This window comes from Mobula birostris, chromosome 10, assembly GCF_030028105.1.
Source record: "Mobula birostris isolate sMobBir1 chromosome 10, sMobBir1.hap1, whole genome shotgun sequence".
NCBI classification, from domain to species: Eukaryota; Metazoa; Chordata; class Chondrichthyes; order Myliobatiformes; family Myliobatidae; genus Mobula; species Mobula birostris.
In genome coordinates this window covers 125,557,080-125,576,459 of record NC_092379.1, presented here as the reverse complement: position 1 = coordinate 125,576,459, position 19,380 = coordinate 125,557,080, and the positions used below count along the sequence as shown (strand labels likewise).

At 42.2% G+C, this 19,380-nt stretch overlaps 1 protein-coding gene across 2 annotated transcripts in view; it reads left to right on the top strand.

The window, feature by feature from the left end:
• Positions 1–19,380, top strand: part of col4a5 (collagen, type IV, alpha 5 (Alport syndrome)) — a 310,200-nt gene that overhangs the window by 264,469 nt on the left and 26,351 nt on the right. For both annotated transcript variants that reach the window (XM_072270935.1, XM_072270934.1), the window contains 6 exons: positions 5,703–5,836; positions 12,040–12,112; positions 13,238–13,309; positions 13,591–13,719; positions 14,088–14,186; positions 18,893–19,102. In XM_072270935.1, coding sequence (XP_072127036.1) covers positions 5,703–5,836; positions 12,040–12,112; positions 13,238–13,309; positions 13,591–13,719; positions 14,088–14,186; positions 18,893–19,102 — 717 coding nt within the window. The remainder of the gene's footprint in view (positions 1–5,702; positions 5,837–12,039; positions 12,113–13,237; positions 13,310–13,590; positions 13,720–14,087; positions 14,187–18,892; positions 19,103–19,380) is intronic.

Genomic DNA, 19,380 nt, shown 5'->3' with positions numbered 1-19,380 from the left:
CCTTCACCTTTCAGCATAGTGCCAGGTAATCTTTTATGCCCAGCTGAGAGGGAAGTCAGATCTTGGTTTAATCTTGTGCAAACTAGGGCTTTTCCTTCAGTGCAGCAAAGCTCAGTACTAAAATATAGCCAAGTGTTTCATTTCAGGCCTGACCCAGAGTAGAGCGTGCCACCTTGATATTTCACCTCGACCAACAACTCCAAATAAAAACTTAGCTTTAGGTCATATTGGAGCTGGGATATTTACAGACATCTCAGGGACTGCAGCGGTTCAAGAAGGCAGCTCATCACCACCTTCTCAAGGGCAACTAGGGATGGGCAATAAATGCAGGCTTAGCTGGCGACGCCCACATCCTGTAAATGAATAAATTTTAAAAAAATACACTCTATAAGACCATGCTTTATAGTACAGTACAGTGCAGATGACCCAGGTTCAATTCCCACCACTGTCTGTAAGGAATTTGTACATTCTCCCCATGACTGCGTAGATTTCCTCCGGGTGCTCCAGTTTCCTCCCTGTGGTAAACCACATATATATGTTGTAACTGGGTTACCTGTCTGGACGCGCCCCTCTGCTGACGGCTCCTGTGGCTCCTCCCACAGACCCCTGAATAAAGGCAATTGTGCCACTGCTCCCCCTCTCAGTCCAGGGCAGCTACTCAGCATGGTCGAGGTCATATTTTACTGCAAATAAAAGCCTTTCAGTATTTACTCTACTTCCAGTCTTTTGGAGTAATTGATAGTGCATCACTCTCACAATCCAAAGAAGTAGCAGTTGGTAGGTTAATTTGTCATTGTAAACTGTCCCATGATTAGCCTAGGATTAAATTGGGGGTTACTGGGTGGCACACTCGAAAGGCAGGAAGGGCCTATTCCATGCTGTATCTCAGTAAGTAATATATAGGAGCAGAATTAAGCCATTTAGCCCTTAGAGTCTATTCCACCATTCGATCATGGATGATTTATTTTTTCTACCTCAACCCTATTCTCCTGCCTTCTTGCCATACATTGTGTGATATCACTGACCAATCTTAACAATGAAACTGGATCTCACTGAACTTTGACCCTTCCCAGGTCCCCAAGGTTAGATAATACTGCAAGCAATTATTGCTTGGCATGCTGTTGTTATTTTGTTGGGTTGATGGGATTAAATGTGTAAACTTTGCAACACTACTATGAGTTATAACATAGAACATGGAATAGTACAGCACAGTACAGGTCCTTTGGCCCACAATGTTATTCCGACCCTCAAACTCTGCCTCCATATAACCCTCCACCTTAAATTCCTCCATATACCTGTCTAGTAGTCTCTTAAATTTCACTAGTGTATCTGCCTCCACCACTGACTCAGGCAGTGCATTCCATGCACCAACTGCTCTCTGAGTGAAAAACCTTCCAATAATATCCCCCTTAAACTTCCCATCCCTTACCTTAAAGCCATGTCCTCTTGTATTGAGCAGTGGTGCCCTGGGGAAGAGGCATTGGCTATCCACTCTATCTATTCCCCTTATTATCTTGTACACCTCTATCATGTCTCCTCTCATCCTCCTCCTCTCCAAAGAGTAAAGCCCTAGCTCTCTAATATCCCCCTTGAACTTCCCACCCCTTACCTTAAAGCTATGTCCTCTTTAAAACTAAAAGCTTTATTATTAAAAAAGACTGTTCTATTTAATTGGTGGTTTGACAGTCTTGTCAATTATATTTTGCCAATTAAAATATATAATTAAAATTAAAATATATATAATTTTGATACATATTAAGAAATACTTTGAGCCATTAAGTAACTGCAGTGGGATGTTCAGATCCAACTGAAATCAGAGATTGATTTCAGATTGCTGGGCATTGACAAAGTCTCATTGTCATTCTTGCAGGATTGGAGGGTTAGAGCTATCATCAGATGAGTATACTTTTTTTTTCTTAAATTCGTCACCAGAAAACAAACATCACCCTTGGGAGAGTTAACCTTCCAGGTTTTCTGCTCATTAGAATGTTCAATTTTACCTATTAGACCATGTATTAAACCTTATGTCAATTTCTTTCAACAAAACACCTGTATTTGTCCTTCAACGAAAAGACCGGTTCTTTGATGTTGTCATAAAATTTAACTCCGTAAAAGATGTTACTACTTAAGTTCTGTTCAAATTATGTGAAGAAAGAGGCCATCTATTTCAGAGTTAGAATCAGGTTTAATTTCCTTGGCATATGTTGTGAAACTTGTTTACTTTGCAGCAGCATTACAATGCAATACATGATAAATTAGAAAAAATGAATTACAGCATATATATATATATAAAATAGTTAAATTAAACATAGTAGTTCAAAAACAGAAATACCAAATGTGGTGAAGTTATGTCCATTTAGAAATCAGATGGCAGACGGGAAAAGGCTGTTCCTGAGTCACCGAGTCTGTGCCTTTTGGCTTCTGTATCTCTTTCCTGACAGCAACAATGAGAAAAGGGCATGTCCTAGGTGATTGGGGTCCTTGATGATAGGCACCCACTTTCTGAGGCACTGCTCCTTGAAGATTTTCGCCATTCCACGCTATCATCCTACCCCACAATACCACATACAGCTAACTCCCTCAAAGATCTGACTATGAGTGAGGTACTTTTTTTTCAGAAATGGGCATACTTACAGTCCTATACCTTTAACAGTCATTCTGCTTCTGTGGATCCCTATCAGATAAAAGGATCAAAAGTGGTAGGCATCCCAGTTGAACTCAAGACCTGTTAGTGCACTGGTTAGGCATTATTTTCCCTCACTTGAGGGAAATTACCTTACTACTTGCATCTTTTCAGGATCACAAAAAAAGTAATTCCTGTGTTTAAATAGGTTCATACTAAGAAATTGGGTGGTGGGGTAGAGATATATCTCTACCAAAGTTGGTGTAAGACGCTCCTTCCATTCGCAAGCCTGCAGGTCACCTTTGGGCAAAGTGTAGCAACAGCTTAAACCTCCCCCCCCCCCCCAATCAGGGTCAAATGACGCAGGTGGTGGATGGTCGTATGAGCAGCTGGTGTATATCACAAGTCATGGTTAAAGTGAGCACTGACACCAGGCAGACAATCTCTGAAGAGTATTGATATTGGCTGGGGTCGCCCGTCTTGTAAAGACACTGCCCAGAAGAAGACAATGGCAAACCAAATCTGTAGAAAAATTTACCAAGAATAATTATGGTCATGGAAAGACCATGATCGCCCACATCATACGACGTGTCACATGACGATCATGATACTAAGAAAACGGTGAAAAGCTCGATCAGAATCAGGTTTATTATGACTGACATTGTGCAAAATTTGTTTTGGGGCAGCAGTATAGTGCAATATGTAAAATATACTATAAATTACATTAAGAAATATATAAAAAGAACTAAGTAATACAAAAAAGGGCAAAATAGTGACGTAGTTTTCATGGATGTATGAGCTGTTCAAAAATCTGATGGCAGAGAGGACGAACTGTTCCTAAAAGGTTGAGTATCTTCAGGCTCCCGTGCCTCCTCCATGATGAGAAGAGGGCATATCCTGGGTGATGGGGATCCTTAAGGATGGAACCAAAGGGCATGTTCTTAGGGTGAAGAATCAATGATTTTGGACAGAGATGAGAGGTTCTTTGGCTCAAAATTATGAATCCTTGAAGACGGTGGCTGCTCAATATTAAAGACAAATATTGATAGTGTTTTGATACTAAAGATGTCAAGAATATGAGCAACATACTGAGATATTTGCAGCCTATCAAATGGAGAATCAACCTCAAGAGCTGTGTTGCCTATTTTCACTTCATGTTTTGACTCCTTGATCTGAGGTGATGGGTTAAAGAACCAATGATCAGATGAGGAAGTTGTCTTATAAAAAGACATTATGATCCGAAAAGTTCAAAAGTACATTCATTATCAAAGTGCATATATGTCACCAGATACTACCTTGAGATTCATTTTCCTGCAGGCATTCACAACAGAACAAAGAAATACGATATAGTTGATGAAAAACTATACTTAAAAATGGACGTGATAATGTAGTGGTAGCATGTCGCTATTACAGCTGGGGGCATTCTGGAGCAGTTCACGGTCCTCCCCATGAACTATATATATAGTGGAAACAAAGGATGTTGTGAATAGTGAGGGTGGAGTGCCAGAGGAGAGGTGAGGGACAGGTGGCAGAGAAGGAGTGAAGGAGTGGCAGGGGAGGGAGTTGTCCATGTGCAGACACACCCAGCCCTGAGACACCAGGCAAGGAATCATTTGATTCCAAACAATAGGTTTATTGATCATTACAGAACGTCTCTCTGGTGCTTCCCACTCCCTCCCCTCTCCCTTCACCTTTTCCCAACCATGATACTCCTCTCCCTGCCCCATTCCCACTCCCAGTCCACAATACAGACTCATATCAGAATCAGGTTTATCACCACTTACATATGTCATGAATTTTTTTTTAATGGCAGCAGTGCAGTGCAATGCATAAAATTACTACTGTATTGTGCAAAAGTCTGAGGCACCCCAGCTATCTATCTATCTATATCTATGCCTAAGATTTGTGCACAGTACTGTACAAATATATATGTGTGCACCTCCTACTACTACTGCTGGAGAAAAAAGGTAGAAGCAGATTCAAATGAAAATAGATATTTAAAAGGAAATTATTTTGTGGGACTATGACGATAGGGCACTGTTTGATAGACTGGATGAAGTTTCCAGGGAAGCTTCCTGGGGAAATGCTACTGGCCTCAGCAGCCCTGGACACTGGAAGTTAAACACCACCTAGAATTCTAATTCGTCTCCATATTTCCCTCTTGGAAATGCATGTCAGGTAAGAACAGATCAGATACGAGTCTCAACACTTTCTATGCACTGACTGGAATGCAATATAATTGGGGGCTCTGATACAATTACCACCAGCAAAAAACAATTTTCTTTCAACCACCATGGGAGAAATTTTGAAAAAATTAGATGTAACTTGGGGTAGATAGGGTTTTAGTTCGTCCCCTTCAAGATCAACAAGACCACCTGTGTCTCACGCCACAGGAAGTGGATGGAAGTTTTAACAAATATCTCTCCTCAATGTTTGTTGCGGTGATAAAGGAACCAAGTAGAAATATTTTGAAGGACATTCATATTACCAGGAGGGAGAATTTAAAGCCTTACAGTGCATTAAGGTGAATAAATTTCTGAGGACAAACTGACTGCATCCTCGAACCTTCGGAGTGGCTAGAGAGGAAATTGCAGAGGCCCTTTCAGAGGCATTTACTTCATCTTTAGCCACCATTGCATTTTCCAATGACTGGAAGGTGGTTAATGTTTTTCCATGTTTTAAAAAGTGCAGCAAAGTTAAGCTGAAGCATTCATGAAGCACTTGTATAGGTACATGGAGGGAAAGGGCTTAGAGAAATAGCGACCAAACGCAGGCGATTAGGACTAGCTGGGTGAGCACTGTGGTCAACATGGATGCGTTGGGCTGAAGGGCCTCTACTTGTGCTATATTGTTCTCTAACTCTAGACAAATAGCTTAAATTTCTAGCGTGATGAACATGATTTTTGATATAATGTAGTCTGTACATTGATTTGTTTATCTTGGGTCCAATTGTTAAGAATGATATACAATAGCTGCTGTTATAATCATGCAGGTATATTTTCCATTTCATGGCCAGTGGTAAACTTAATTTCCGTTGCCCCTACCCAGAAAATACTAATGACATGTTAATCTCTTATAGGCCTACAAGGTCTACCTGGTATTCCAGGTCCTGCAGGGATAGGGGGCTTCAAAGGGGAAAAGGGGGACCCTGGTCTTCCAGGGGCTCCAGGATATCCCGGACCTAAAGGAGAAAGTGGATTACCAGGAAGACCAGTGAGTAAAGTTTCTACGGTCTTTGGTGTATGCTAAATATCATGACAATTCAAAGGTTCAATGGTTCATTTTATTTTCAAAGTATATATGTATGTAGAATACAACTCTGAAATTTGTCTTCGCAAACAACAGGAATTCTGCAGATACTGGAAATTCAAGCAACACACAGAAAAGTTGCTGGTGAACGCAGCAGGCCAGGCAGCATCTCTAGGAAGAGGTACAGTCGATGTTTCAGGCCGAGACCCTTCGTCAGGATTAACTGAAGGAAGAGTTAGTAAGAGATTTGAAAGTGGAAGGGGGAGGGGAAGATCCAAAATGATAGGAGAAGACAGGAGGGAGAGGGACGGAGCCAAGAGCTGGACAGGTGATTGGCAAAGGGGATATGAGAGGATCATGGGCCAGGAGGTCTGGGGAGAAAGACAAGGGGGGAAAAACCCAGAGGATGGGCAAGGGGTATAGTGAGAGGGACAGAGGGAGTAAAAGGAGAGTGAGAGAAAGAATGTGTGTATACAAATAAATAACGGATGGGGTACAAGGAGGAGGTGGGGCATTAGCGGAAGTTAGAGAAGTCGATGTTCATGCCATCAGGTTGGAGGCTACCCAGGCGGAATATAAGTTGTTGTTCCTCCAACCTGAGTGTGGCTTCATCTTTACAGTAGAGGAGGCTGTGGATAGACATGTCAGAATGGGAATGGAATGTGGAATTAAAATATGTGGCAATGGGAGATCCTGCTTTCTCTGGCGGACAGAGCGTAGGTGTTCAGCAAAGCAGTCTCCCAGTCTGCGTCGGGTCTCACCAATATATAAAAGGCCACATCGGGAGCACCGGACGCAGTATATCACCCCAGCCGACTCACAGGTGAAGTGTCGCCTCACCTGGAAGGACTGTTTGGGGCCCTGAATGGTGGTAAGGGAGGAAGTGTAAGGGCATGTGTAGCATTTGTTCCGCTTACACGGATAAGTGCCAGGAGGGAGATCAGTGGGGAGGGATGGGGGGGACGAATGGACAAGGGAGTTGCGTAGGGAGCGATCCCTGCGGAATGCGGGGGGGGGGAGGCAAAGATGTGCTTAGTGGTGGGATCCCGTTGGAGGTGGCGGAAGTTACGGAGAATAATATGTTGGACCCGGATGCTGGTGGGGTGGTAGGTGAGGACCAGGGAAACCCTATTCCTAGTGGGGTGGCGGGAGGATGGAGTGAGAGCAGATGTACGTGAAATGGGGGAGATGCGTTTGAGAGCAGAGTTGATGGTGGAGGAAGGGAAGCCCCTTTCTTTAAAAAAGGAGGACATCTCCCCCGTCCTGGAATGAAAAGCCTCATCCTGAGAGCAGATGCGGTGGAGACGGAGGAATTGCGAGAAGGGGATGGCATTTTTGCAAGAGACAGGGTGAGAAGAGGAATAGTCCAGAGAGCCATGAGAGTCAGTAGGCTTATAGTAGACATCAGCAGTGGATAAGCTGTCTCCAGAGACAGAGACAGAAAGATCTAGAAAGGGGAGGGAGGTGTCGGAAATGGACCAGGTAAACTTGAGGGCAGGATGAAAGTTGGAGGCAAAGTTAATAAAGTCAACGAGCTCAGCATGCGTGCAGGAAGCAGCGCCAATGCAGTCGTCAATGTAGCGAAGGAAAAGTGGGGAACAGATACCAGAATAGGCATGGAACATAGATTGTTCCACAAAGCCAACAAAAAGGCAGGCATAGCTAGGACCCATACGGGTGCCCATAGCTACACCTTTAGTTTGGAGGAAGTGGGAGGAGCCAAAGGAGAAATTATTAAGAGTAAGGACTAATTCCGCTAGACGGAGCAGAGTGGTGGTAGAGGGGCACTGATTAGGTCTGGAATCTAAAGAGAAGTGGAGAGCTTTAAGACCTTCCTGATGGGGGATGGAAGTATATAGGGACTGGACATCCATGGTGAAAATAAAGCGATGGGGGCCAGGGAACTTAAAATCATCGAAAAGTTTAAGAGCGTGAGAAGTGTCACGAACATAGGTAGGAAGGGATTGAACAAGGGGGGATAAAACCGTGTCGAGGTATGCAGAAACGAGTTCGGTAGGGCAGGAGCAAGCTGAGACAATAGGTCTGCCGGGGTTCCCCTGGTCCACACCTACCACCCCACCAGCCTCCGGGTCCAACATATTATTCTCCGTAACTTCCGCCACCTCCAACGGGATCCCACCACTAAGCACATCTTTCCCTCCCCCCACCCTGCATTCCGCAGGGATCGCTCCCTAAGCGACTCCCTTGTCCATTCGTCCCCCCTATCCCTCCCCACTGATCTCCCTCCTGGCACTTATCCTTGTAAGCGGAACAAGTGCTACACATGCCCTTACACTTCCTCCCTTACCACCATTCAGGGCCCCAAACAGTCCTTTCAGGTGAGGCGACACTTCACCTGTGAGTCGGCTGGGGTGATATACTGCGTGCGGTGCTCCCGATGTGGCCTTTTATATATTGGTGAGACCCAATGCAGACTGGGAGATCGCTTTGCTGAACACCTATGCTCTGTCCGCCAGAGAAAGTAGGATCTCCCAGTGGCCACACATTTTAATTCCACATCCCATTCCCATTCTGACATGTCTACCCACGGCCTCCTCTACTGTAAAGATGAAGCCACACTCAGGTTGGAGGAACAACACCTTATATTCCGTCTGGGTAGCCTCCAACCTGATGGCATGAACATCGACTTCTCTAACTTCCGCTAATGCCCCACCTCCCCCTCGTACCCCATCCCTTATTTATTTTTATACACACACTCTTTCTCTCACTCTCCTTTTTCTCCCTCTGTCCCTCTGACTATACCCATTGCCCATCCTCTGGGTTCCCCCCCCCTTTTCTTTTTCCCTGGGTCTCCTGTCCCATGATCCTCTTCTATCCCTTTTGCCATTCACCTGTCCAGATGTTGGCTCCATCCCTCCCCCTCCTGTCTTCTCCTATCATTTTGGATCTCCCCCTCCCCCTCCCACTTTCACATCTCTTACTAACTCTTCCTTCAGTTAGTCCTGACGAAGGGTCTTGGCCTGAAACATCGACTGTACCTGTTCCTAGAGATGCTGCCTGGCCTGCTGCGTTCACCAGCAACTTTGATGTGTGTTGCCTGAAATTTGTCTTCTCCAGATAGCCATAGAATACAGAAAACTCTATAAGTAGAGTTGAGTATAGGAGTTGGGATGTTATGGGGAGGTCGTATAAGACATTGGTGAGGCCAAATTTGGAATATTGTGTGCAGTTCTGGTCACCTAACTATAGGAAGGATATCAGTAAGATTGAAAGAGTGCAGAGAAGATTTACTAGGATATTGCTGGGTCTTCAGGAGTTGAGTTACAGGGAAAGATTGAACAGGTTAGGACTTTATTCCTTGCAGTGTAGAAGAATGAGGGGAGATTTGATAGAGGTTTACAAAATAATGAGGGGTATCGACAGAGTAAATGCGAGTAGGCTCTTTCCACTTAGATTAGGAGAGATAAACACGAGAGGACATGGCTTTAGGGTGAAAGGGGAAAGATTTAGGGGGAACATTAGGGGAAACTTCTTCACTCAGTGAGTGGTGGGAGTGTGGAACGAACTGCCATCTGACGTGGTAAATGCGGGCTCACTTTTAAGTTTTAAGAACAAATTGGATGATGGATGGGAGAGGTCTGGAGGGTTATGGACTGGGTGCAGGTCAATGGGACTAGCAGAATAAAGTTTTGGCACAGTCTAGAAGGGCCAAATGGCCTGTTTTCTGTGCTGTAGTGTTCTATGGTTCTAGTTGAAAGAAATCTCCTCCCCCAGCAAGAAAAGAAATAATAACTCGCAAACCCCAAACACCCTCAAACCCTCCCTCACACAAAAACTAACAGATCACCTAAACCCCCAGACAGCCAATCTGCAAAAGAAAGAATGGGTAAGAACAAAAAAAATTGAACTGAATGAGCCAATTTGAACTACAGTCCAATCCATAAATCTTTCGTTGGCCTTTACCTATAGTCCCTGAGAATTAACAAAGCAAATAATGCTGATGAGCAGAGAATGAAATATGAAATAAAACTGAAGCGAATGAATAAGATTCAATTGCACATGGGAAATAAACCCATCTTACCTGCTCACTGAGATCATGGTTGATACAATATTCTTTTAGCTCTAGTTTCTCCCTGATACACATAGCCCTCAACTCCCCTGTAACCCAAAATTCTCCCTAAGCTGAACATATTCCGTGACTCCAGATGTTTTGGGTATATCAAATCTACAAATTACAAGCAAGTTCAAACTTGCTGGCCCCTCAAATCTGCTCTTCCATAAAATAAGATCATAGCTGATATGATTGTCATCTCAACTCCATATTCTCAATCAGAAATTCAGAAGTCAGAGGTGCAAAGGGACTTGGGAAACCTGGTGCAGGACTCCACCCCAGATTTGGACTTGTAATTACCTGATATGCTTGCTTGCTAATTTATTGTATCTCATGCAAAAAGATATCCATATCCCATTGCAAACAACAGGAACTCTGCAGATGCTGGAAATTCAAGCAACACACACAAAAGTCGCTGGCGAACGCAGCAGGCCAGGCAACATCCCCAGGAAGAGGCACAGTCGACGCTCCAGGCCGAGACCCCTCGTCAGGACACCTGGCCTGCTGCGTTCGCCAGCGACTTTTGTGTGTGTTGCTCCAATATCCCATTGTACTGCAACATTTTGTGGTTTCTCGTCATTTAAACAATGTTCTGTGTCCTATTCTTTGTCGAATAGTCTGGAGAAATTAGTGAATGAATGCTAACATGGTTTACATTGAAGAAATTATTTCCAAATTTGTTTTTAGTAAAGTACAAATATTCACACTTCAACTATCCCACAGATCCTGTACTGTTAAATACAGTATTTTTATGGAATTATGGTATTTGGAATTATGGAATTAAGTCAGTGAGTTTTAGCAGTATAGGAAGTGGTGCCAAGCAGTGCAACTAAAAACAACAGCAGCTCATAAGTCCCATTTGTGGCACCTGATACTTTTTCATTTGTAAAGTGGTGCACAAAGTTTTATCAATTTTAGAGTCCCCAATATGCACTTTTTTTGTCTGGCTGTTAATGGCAACTTCATTAGGTACAGGAATAAAGTCTGGTGTGGTTTTCTGCTGCTGTAGCCCATCCGCTTCAAAATTTGGTATGTTGTGCATTCAGAGATGCTTTTCTGCACAGCATAGTTGTAACGTGTGGTTATTTGAGTTACTGTCACTGTCTTGTCAGCTTGAACCAGTCTGGCCATTCTCCTCTGACCCCTGTCATTAAAAATGCATTTTTTCCCACAGAACTGCCACTCAGTGGATGTTTTTTTTTTGTTTCTTGCACCATTCTCTGTAAGCTCTAGAGACTGTTGTGCTTGAAAATCCCAGGAGATCAGCAGTTTCTGAGAAAATCAAACCACCCTGTTTGGCACCAACAAACATTCCACAGTCAAAGTCACTGCAAATACACTTCTTCCCCATTTTAATTCATTGCTGTAGTGTTCTATGACCTAAGTATCAGCATGCTTTTATGCACTGAGCTGCTGCCACATGTTTGGTTGATCAGGTATATTTCATTAATAAGCAGGCCATTCCTAATAAAATAGGCACTGAGTGTAAAAAATAAAAAGAGAAAATGCTAATAATATGTAACAGGTCAGGCAACATCTGTGGAGACACTGTATTAAAGTCTCTCATCTTTCACTGGAACCAGTGGAAGTTCATTAAGCTAAAACATTGTCTCTGTTTCTCTCCCCAGAAATGCTGCCTTACCTTGCTGGGTCTTTACGGCATTTTCTATTGTTACTTCAGGTTTTAGATTCTTCACTCCTTTGCTTTTTGATAAAGTTTTGGAGACCTTTTGGGTATTCTTGTGTAAGTTAGAGGGGTCAATAGCTTGTTTGAAGGCCTTTTCCCAAATCTGAGTGACTCCGAACATAGATATTATCTGTAAAGAACCAAGAATCTTCTTTGCGATTGAATAAAACATGGAACACTACAGCACAGTGCAGGTCCTTTGGCCCGCAATGTTGTGCTGACGTTTTAACCTACTTCCCGATCAAACTAACACTTCTGTCCTACATAGCCCATAATTGTCCCCATTTTTTGTTTCATTTTTCTTTCATCCATGTGCCCAAATACTTGGTACCATCCAATTTCTGCAGTCTAGTCATTTGGTAAGAGCTTCACCTGAGCATCTTAATGGTTCATTTTGCATCTCTTCAGGGCAACACAGGACCGCCCGGCTTCAATGGACCAAAAGGAGACCCAGGTTTTCCAGGAGCTCCAGGATTCCCAGGTAAGAAAGAAGGCACCATATCTTTTTCTGGAATAGTATGGTTTTCTACCTGCTGGAATCCAGTTCGTCCGTTCTTTAAGATGCAGCAGCTTAAAAACTCTGTGGTGTCGAATAACTTCTTTATGCACAGTACTGAGGAATTTTTACCTAAAATGCTAAATGCAATCAATCTGGGCACAAGATACTGGAATGTGGAGCAAATCACAAAGAGCTGGAGAAGCTCAGCAGGTCGGGTAGTATCTGTGGAAGGAAATGGACAGTCGACATTTCAGATGAAGATTCTTCTGAGGGATTCCCATGCACAACTCTAGTGGATGGCACAGCAAAATCGTGTGGGTGGCAAGGTTAGCATTGTACTAGTACTGACCCAGCTGTCTGTAGGAAGACAGAGCATTCTCCCCGTGACCCTGTGAATAAGATATCAGAGAAAACGTCTGCAAAGCAGGCACGTTCTGAGTTTTACTTTTCCCTTGAAGCACTACATTTCTGATACTGCAAACCCCTTTCCGAACACTACATGGAGGTACCAACAGAGTTATTAATGTGCCTTTCAGAGCTGAAACATTCATATGAACATACAAATAAGGAGCAGGCATAGGTACTTGACCACTCAAGCCTGCTTTGTCATTAATAAGCTAATGGTAGATCATGTTAAATTCATAGTCAGAGGTAAACCTGCTCATACTGACTCTTACTATATCTGCTGGAAATGCTAACGATATTAACCATTTGAATTCAGTGTTGGCTGAACTTTCTGTGTGTGTCTTTACAAAAGATACAAGGTGAGAAGCAATCAATTTAAGTATGAAGATCAGTTTGCCGTCTGGTAATCACTGGGCTAGATCACTCTCAAATGAACCTGCAAACCTTGCTTGCTCACCATGCAAGTGTGGGTCCAACCCTGAGACAACTCAGTTGACATTTGGCTTAATATGCACATCCTTTGAGTCAACTGTGAGACCAGAAGTACAACAGGAGGTTAGCCGCTTCAGTGGGACCTGCTCCATTTTCTCTGAGACTTGACTCTCAGTGCAATGTGCGGTCGTAGATACGAATGGCTCATTAGCTAAGTATTGGATTTTGTTGAAAGATGTGGCTTCATCCCAGTTCTCACTTGTTTCACAGGGATGAAAGGATCTCCCGGACCTTCAGGTCTTAAGGGGCCTCCAGGTGAAACCGGACTGCCTGGTGAACCAGGTAGGTTTGAACTGCCTTGTCAATCTTTAGGCTTGCTTATCTTCTGTATCCTGACAAAATTTCAAGTACAAAGTAAATTTGTTATCAAAGTATTTCCCCATATACAACCCTGAGATTCATTTACTTGCTGGCACTCAATAAGTACATAATAAAATCGATGAGAGACCACACCAACTGCGCATTCAACCAGTGTGCAAGACAATAAGCTGTGCAAATACAAAAAGAAAGAAATACTAATTTCTCTGTCTTTGCCATTTTAACCCATGACCTTTGTTGTACAGGTCCACGTGGTCCACCTGGACCATATGTAACACTGCAGCCTTTGAAAGGAGAACCAGGTTTACCAGGAGCACCAGGCTCACCTGGTCCTAAAGGAACACCAGGCTTACCTGGCCCACCAGGACCTCCAGGTAAGGCAACACTTACTCATACAATGGTGCATTCAGTCGCCCTGAATGTGAACATAAAAGATTAAATTTGCACACTCAACCACTGGGAATCCATGTCACAATTATTGCTCTTCTGTTACAGAATTAGAGAATGAAATTTGAAATAATGCAGATGCTAGAAATCAGGGAAAAAAACCAAAAGTGCTCAGCATCAGGCATCAAAGAGAAACTGCTGATGTTTCAGGTCAAGAACCTTTTGTCACAATTGGCTCACTTTTGTGAAGTTTTTGGCCTGAAATGTAAACTCTGCTTTTCTTTACAAAGATCTGTAAGTGTTTCCAGCATTTGTAAAGTTTGAATGATTTTGTAAAACTACTTCTCTCTCCCAGGCTCTTTGGGACCCCCTGGTGACCCAGGGCAGGATGGACTTCCTGGATTTAATGGACCATCTGGGCCAAAAGGAAGTCCAGGTCCTTCGGGTGAATCAGGTAAGAGTAGGAAGCATAGTTGTTACTCATTATTTGCTTGCAGCAAGATTCTTATGTATTAACATTAATTTTAAGGAATTTCCAATCCGGAACTGAGGATGCTATCCTATCCCTTTCCGTTGTCAGTGATATTTGCCATTTGAGATGTATGAGCATCTAGGATACTACTCAATTTTTAACCCCTCCCCCCCAATATTTTTTCCAAAATGTAACAGCTAAACAAAGCTACTGCGACGATAAGGCCAAACTCAGGCTGGAGGAGCAGTAGCTCATATTCCATCTGGGTAGCCTCCACCCTAATGGAACGAACGTCAATTTCTCTGACTTCCAATCATTTCTTCCTCCCTACCACCCCTTTTAATCCTCCCACACCCTGTCTCTTTTCCCATTCCCTCTCGCCCCTTCTCCTCAGCTGCCCTCATGACCAGCCCATCAGCCCCCTTTGGTTCCCACCTCCTTCCCTTTATTCCTCGATTCCACTCCAGCATTTTGTGTGTTAATGAAACATTGTGAAAATAGTGAGTACAGGACCCTGACATTGGTTCTATGTGGCCCACTCTTCCTCAAAGTCTTTTGCCCTGTCCACCAAGGGTTATTAAGAATTCTTGCCAGATTGCGTTCTCAGAACAGACTTTCTTTCTCAACTATCCAGGGCAGAGTCAACAAGCGATTTAATCATGTGAATTATCTTGTCCCCATGGTGATCAAGCCATGCACACCTTGGTGCATTAGGATCTGAGTGTACCAAGTTTCCTCAGAAATTGAAGTCTGTAAATCCTGTTCCCAAAGATTTTTAATTTTATCTGAAGGAACACCTTATTCCCAACAGTATATTATAAATATTAGATATAGATCCATTATAGAAATGTTTCAGATTAAAAATGACATCTAGTAGATTCTTATCAGGACTTTTAGGAAATGTACTTATTTGGGCCCGTAAAAAATCTCTTATTTATAGATATCAAAAAAAAAAGAGTTTTGGGTAAACTATATTTAGTTGACAATTGTTCAAACGAAAAAAGACTTCCCTCGATAAACAAGTCCTGAAAGCCTTTAATACCTAATCTATCCCATACTTTAAAAGCCACATCAATCATAGAGGGTTTAAATAAATAATAAGACAAAATGGGACTCGAAAGAGAAATTCTCAATAAGCCAAAATATTTTCGGAATTGTATCCAAATCCTCATAGTGCGTTTAACTACCAGATTATCAGTTAATTTACTCAAAGACAAAGGAAGTGAGGATCCAAGAAGAGGAATAATAGAAAATTTGTTAACAGAATTAGCTTCTAAGAAAACCCACATCAGGCAATCCCCACGATTTATATAATATAACCAAAATCTAAGATTTCTTATATTAACTGCCCAAAAATAAAATCTAAAATTTGGTAAGGCTAATCCTCCATTCTTCTTATCTTTCTGAAGATGAATTTTATTTTATCTAGAGTGCTTATTCTTCCATATACAAGGAGATATAATAGAGCCAAGAGAATCAAAAAAGGATTTACGAATGAAAACCAGCAATGCCTATAAAAGATATATAAATTTAGGTAATATATTCATTTTGATAGAGTTAATTCGACCAATTAACAATAACGAAAGAGGCAACCAATTTAATAGTATTCTTTTTACATGATTCAATAGAGTAAGAAGATTTTCTTTAAATAGACACCCATAATTTTTAGTAATTGTTACACCTAAATAAGTAAATTGGTTTCTTACAATTTTAAAAGGAAGGTTAGAATTTGTTGGTATCAAATTGTTCAAAGGGAAAAGTTCACTTTGTGTAGGTTTAATTTATAACCTGAAAACTGGCTAAAACAGGAGAGTAAAGAAAGCACATGGGGTAATGAAGTCTCAACATTAGAAATAAATAGCAGCAAGTCATCAGCATACAATGAGACTTTATGAATAGTGTCTCTCCTTCATCGCTAACATAGTGTCAACACTTCATGGTTATATGCCCGTCACTCTCTGCTTGCATTTAAAGTGGTCCATAGGGCCCATATGACTAAGGATAAGTTGTCTCGTTTTTATTTAGATATATCTCCGTATTGTGATCAATGTAATAATGGAGAAGCTTCACTCATTCATGTGTTTTGGACATGTCCGGGTCTTGGAAAATATCGGAAAGAAGTATTTCAAACCTTTTCGATACTTTTTAAAGTAAATTTCAAGCCTAATCCTTTGACCGCTTTATTTGGTGTTGTTGGAGGAAAGGATATTATTTTGGAGCCATCTGATTTGCACATTTTGGCTTTTAGGTCTCTTCTGGTCAGAAGGATGCTTTTGCTTAAATGGAAAGATGTGGCCCCCTCCTATTCACGCCCAATGGTTACGTGATGTGATGTCATGTTTAGATTTAGAGAAGATTCGATGTTCAATCTTTGAATCTAATCAAGACTTTCAAACATTGTGGGGACCTTTTCTGAATTATTTTTAAAAACCTTTGATTTGCTGTTAAAGCACAGATGATAACTAATAATCTTTTTTCTTTTCTCTCTACTAATCAGCTTCGATCTTGGTAGTGGGTTAGATTTTTTTATTTAATAAAATTATTACTTTTCAATGTTACGAACTAATTGACTTGTACGAATATAGGGTAAGGAGTCTTTCTATGCGATTTAGCTTAATGTATTAACGTATATGTTTTTTTCCTGTACCTTGTACTGGGTTGCGGGCATGTTATGCAGGCCCCGGTAATGTGGAGACACTTGTGGGCTGCCCAGCACTATCTTCACTGATTTGATTTGATGCAAAGGATGCATTTCACTGTATTTTACAATGCACGCGACACGTAAAGCTCATCTTTATCTCTAGATGTACCTGCCGTTGAAAGAGTGCAGCAAAACCTAGTTCCAGGGGTGGCAGGTTTACTGTATGAGGAGGTAGTCAATGGAACAGGACAATAATCTATAAAGTTTGGGATAATGAGAGGAAAGCTCATCGAAACTTTCAAACTTTGTAAAGGGGTTAACAGTAGCTGCATGAAGGATGCTTCCACTAACTGAGCTGCCCAGGATCAGGAAGGCGCTGTTTTAAAATAAGGACATTTTAGAACTTAGGTGAGAAAAAAATCTGTTCATACAGATGGTGTTGAACCTTTGCAATTCTGCACCATAAAACGTCTCGGCAGCTCAGTCACTGAGTTCATTCAAAACAAAATCAGAATCAGGTTTAATATCACTACATAGTCGACAAATTTGTTGTTTTTCAGCAGCAGATAAGTACAATATATAAAAAGTACTTATAATTAAGAAGTATATATTACGATTTTAAATGATAAGAGTAGTTCAAAAACAGAGCAAAAATACTGAGGTAGTGTTCATGTGTTGGTTTACTGTCCGTTCAGAAGTCTGATGGTGGAGGGAAAGAAGATGTTTTTAAAATCTTGAGCTTGTGGCTTCAGGCTCTTGTACTTCCTTCCTGTTGGCAGTATTGAGAAGAGACCATGTCCTGGGTGACGGGGTCCTTAATGAAGGGTGCCGCCTTTTTGAGGTATCACCTTTTGAAGACCTCCTCGATGCCGGGGAGGCTGGTGTCCATGGTGGAGCTGGCTGAGTTTACAACCCTCTGATAGGAGACTGGCTGATAAGGGAATATGGTGCTGCAAAATGATGCTGGGCCAGATTATCCATGATCTTGATGGAGTGTAAAGCAGGCTCAAAGGGCCAGATAGCCTACTCCTGCCTTTATTTCTTATCTTTTCAAGGATCAAAACCACTGGAATTGAACGTGGCGATGCTAGTTTGTGTTCCTATGGCTGGAAGTCCCTAAAATTGGAAGTGGCATCACCAGGTTATGTTCCCCCCTCCATGACATCGACCTTTCATGGTACCCAGAGCCATTCAAATAACTTAGTTCAATCCAGAGGGAAGATGCTTACACTTAGAGTACTGTGCAAAAGTCTTAGGCACATATATATAGCTATGGTGCCTAAGACATTTCCACAGCACTGGAATAATTTTATTTATTGCACTGTAATGCTACCACAAAAAGAAACAAATTTTATGACAAATGTGAGTGATGATAAACCAGATTCTGGTGTGGATTTCTATAGTGTACTGCGTGCGGGAAGGAGAAAGGGAGAGGGAAATCATGATTGGGCTGGTACCCATTCTCAGCTGGGTAGACTGGAGCATTGTGTGGTTAAGTGCCTTGCTCAAGGACACACACGCTGTCCTGGCCGAGGCTCGAACCCACGACCTTCAGATCGCTAGTCCAACACTCTAACCACTTGGCCACTTGTGGGATAAGAAGCTGTTCCTAAAACTTTGAGTGTGGGTCTTCTTACCTCCTTCCTGATGGCAGTAACAAGAGGAGGGCATGTCCCGGATGATGAGGGCCCTTAATGAGAGATATCATCTTCTTGAGGCATCACTTCGGTGGTGATGAGGGTTGTGCAAGTGATGGAGCTGGCTGAGTCCATGACCTTTTGCAGTCTCTTGCATTTCTGCACATTGAGTTCTCATGCCAGAAGGTGATGCAACCAGTCAGAATCCTCCCCACTGTACATCTGTAGAAGTTAGCAAGAATCTTCGGTGGCATACTAAATGTCCTCAAACTCCGAACAAGGCAGTACCGCTGGCAAAAATACTTTTGTAACCATTTCCAGTACTTACAAACATTGCTCGTCAATTCTAGCAAATTTGTGCCAATAATTTTATTCTGCTGCTTATCCCATATGAATATGGTCTTCAACAGGTGACAGAGGTTACCCTGGTCCTCCTGGTCCTGATGGACCTCCTGGGTCACCGGGCCCTCCAGGTGGTTCAGCAGCTCATGGATTCCTGATTACCCGACACAGTCAGTCAGTTGAGGTGCCACGTTGTCCTCCTGGAACGAATGTCATCTACAATGGCTTCTCTCTGCTTTATGTACAAGGCAATGAGAGAGCACATGGACAAGATTTAGGTGAGCATTGTCTCATTACTGCACTGTAAGAATAGACAAGGAATAGATGTTTGTTAATTCTACATAACGTCTATGTTACTATTGCTACAAAGAAACATAACCATTGGCAGGCGATTGTATCAATTAAACTTCCATTTATATATTTGAATAATGTTATGTCGAAGTTGTATAAGACATTGGTGAGGCCTAATTTGGAGTATCATGTGCAGTTTTGGTCACCTACCTACAGGAAAGATGTATATAAGGTTGAAAGAGTACAGAGAAAATTTACAGGGTTA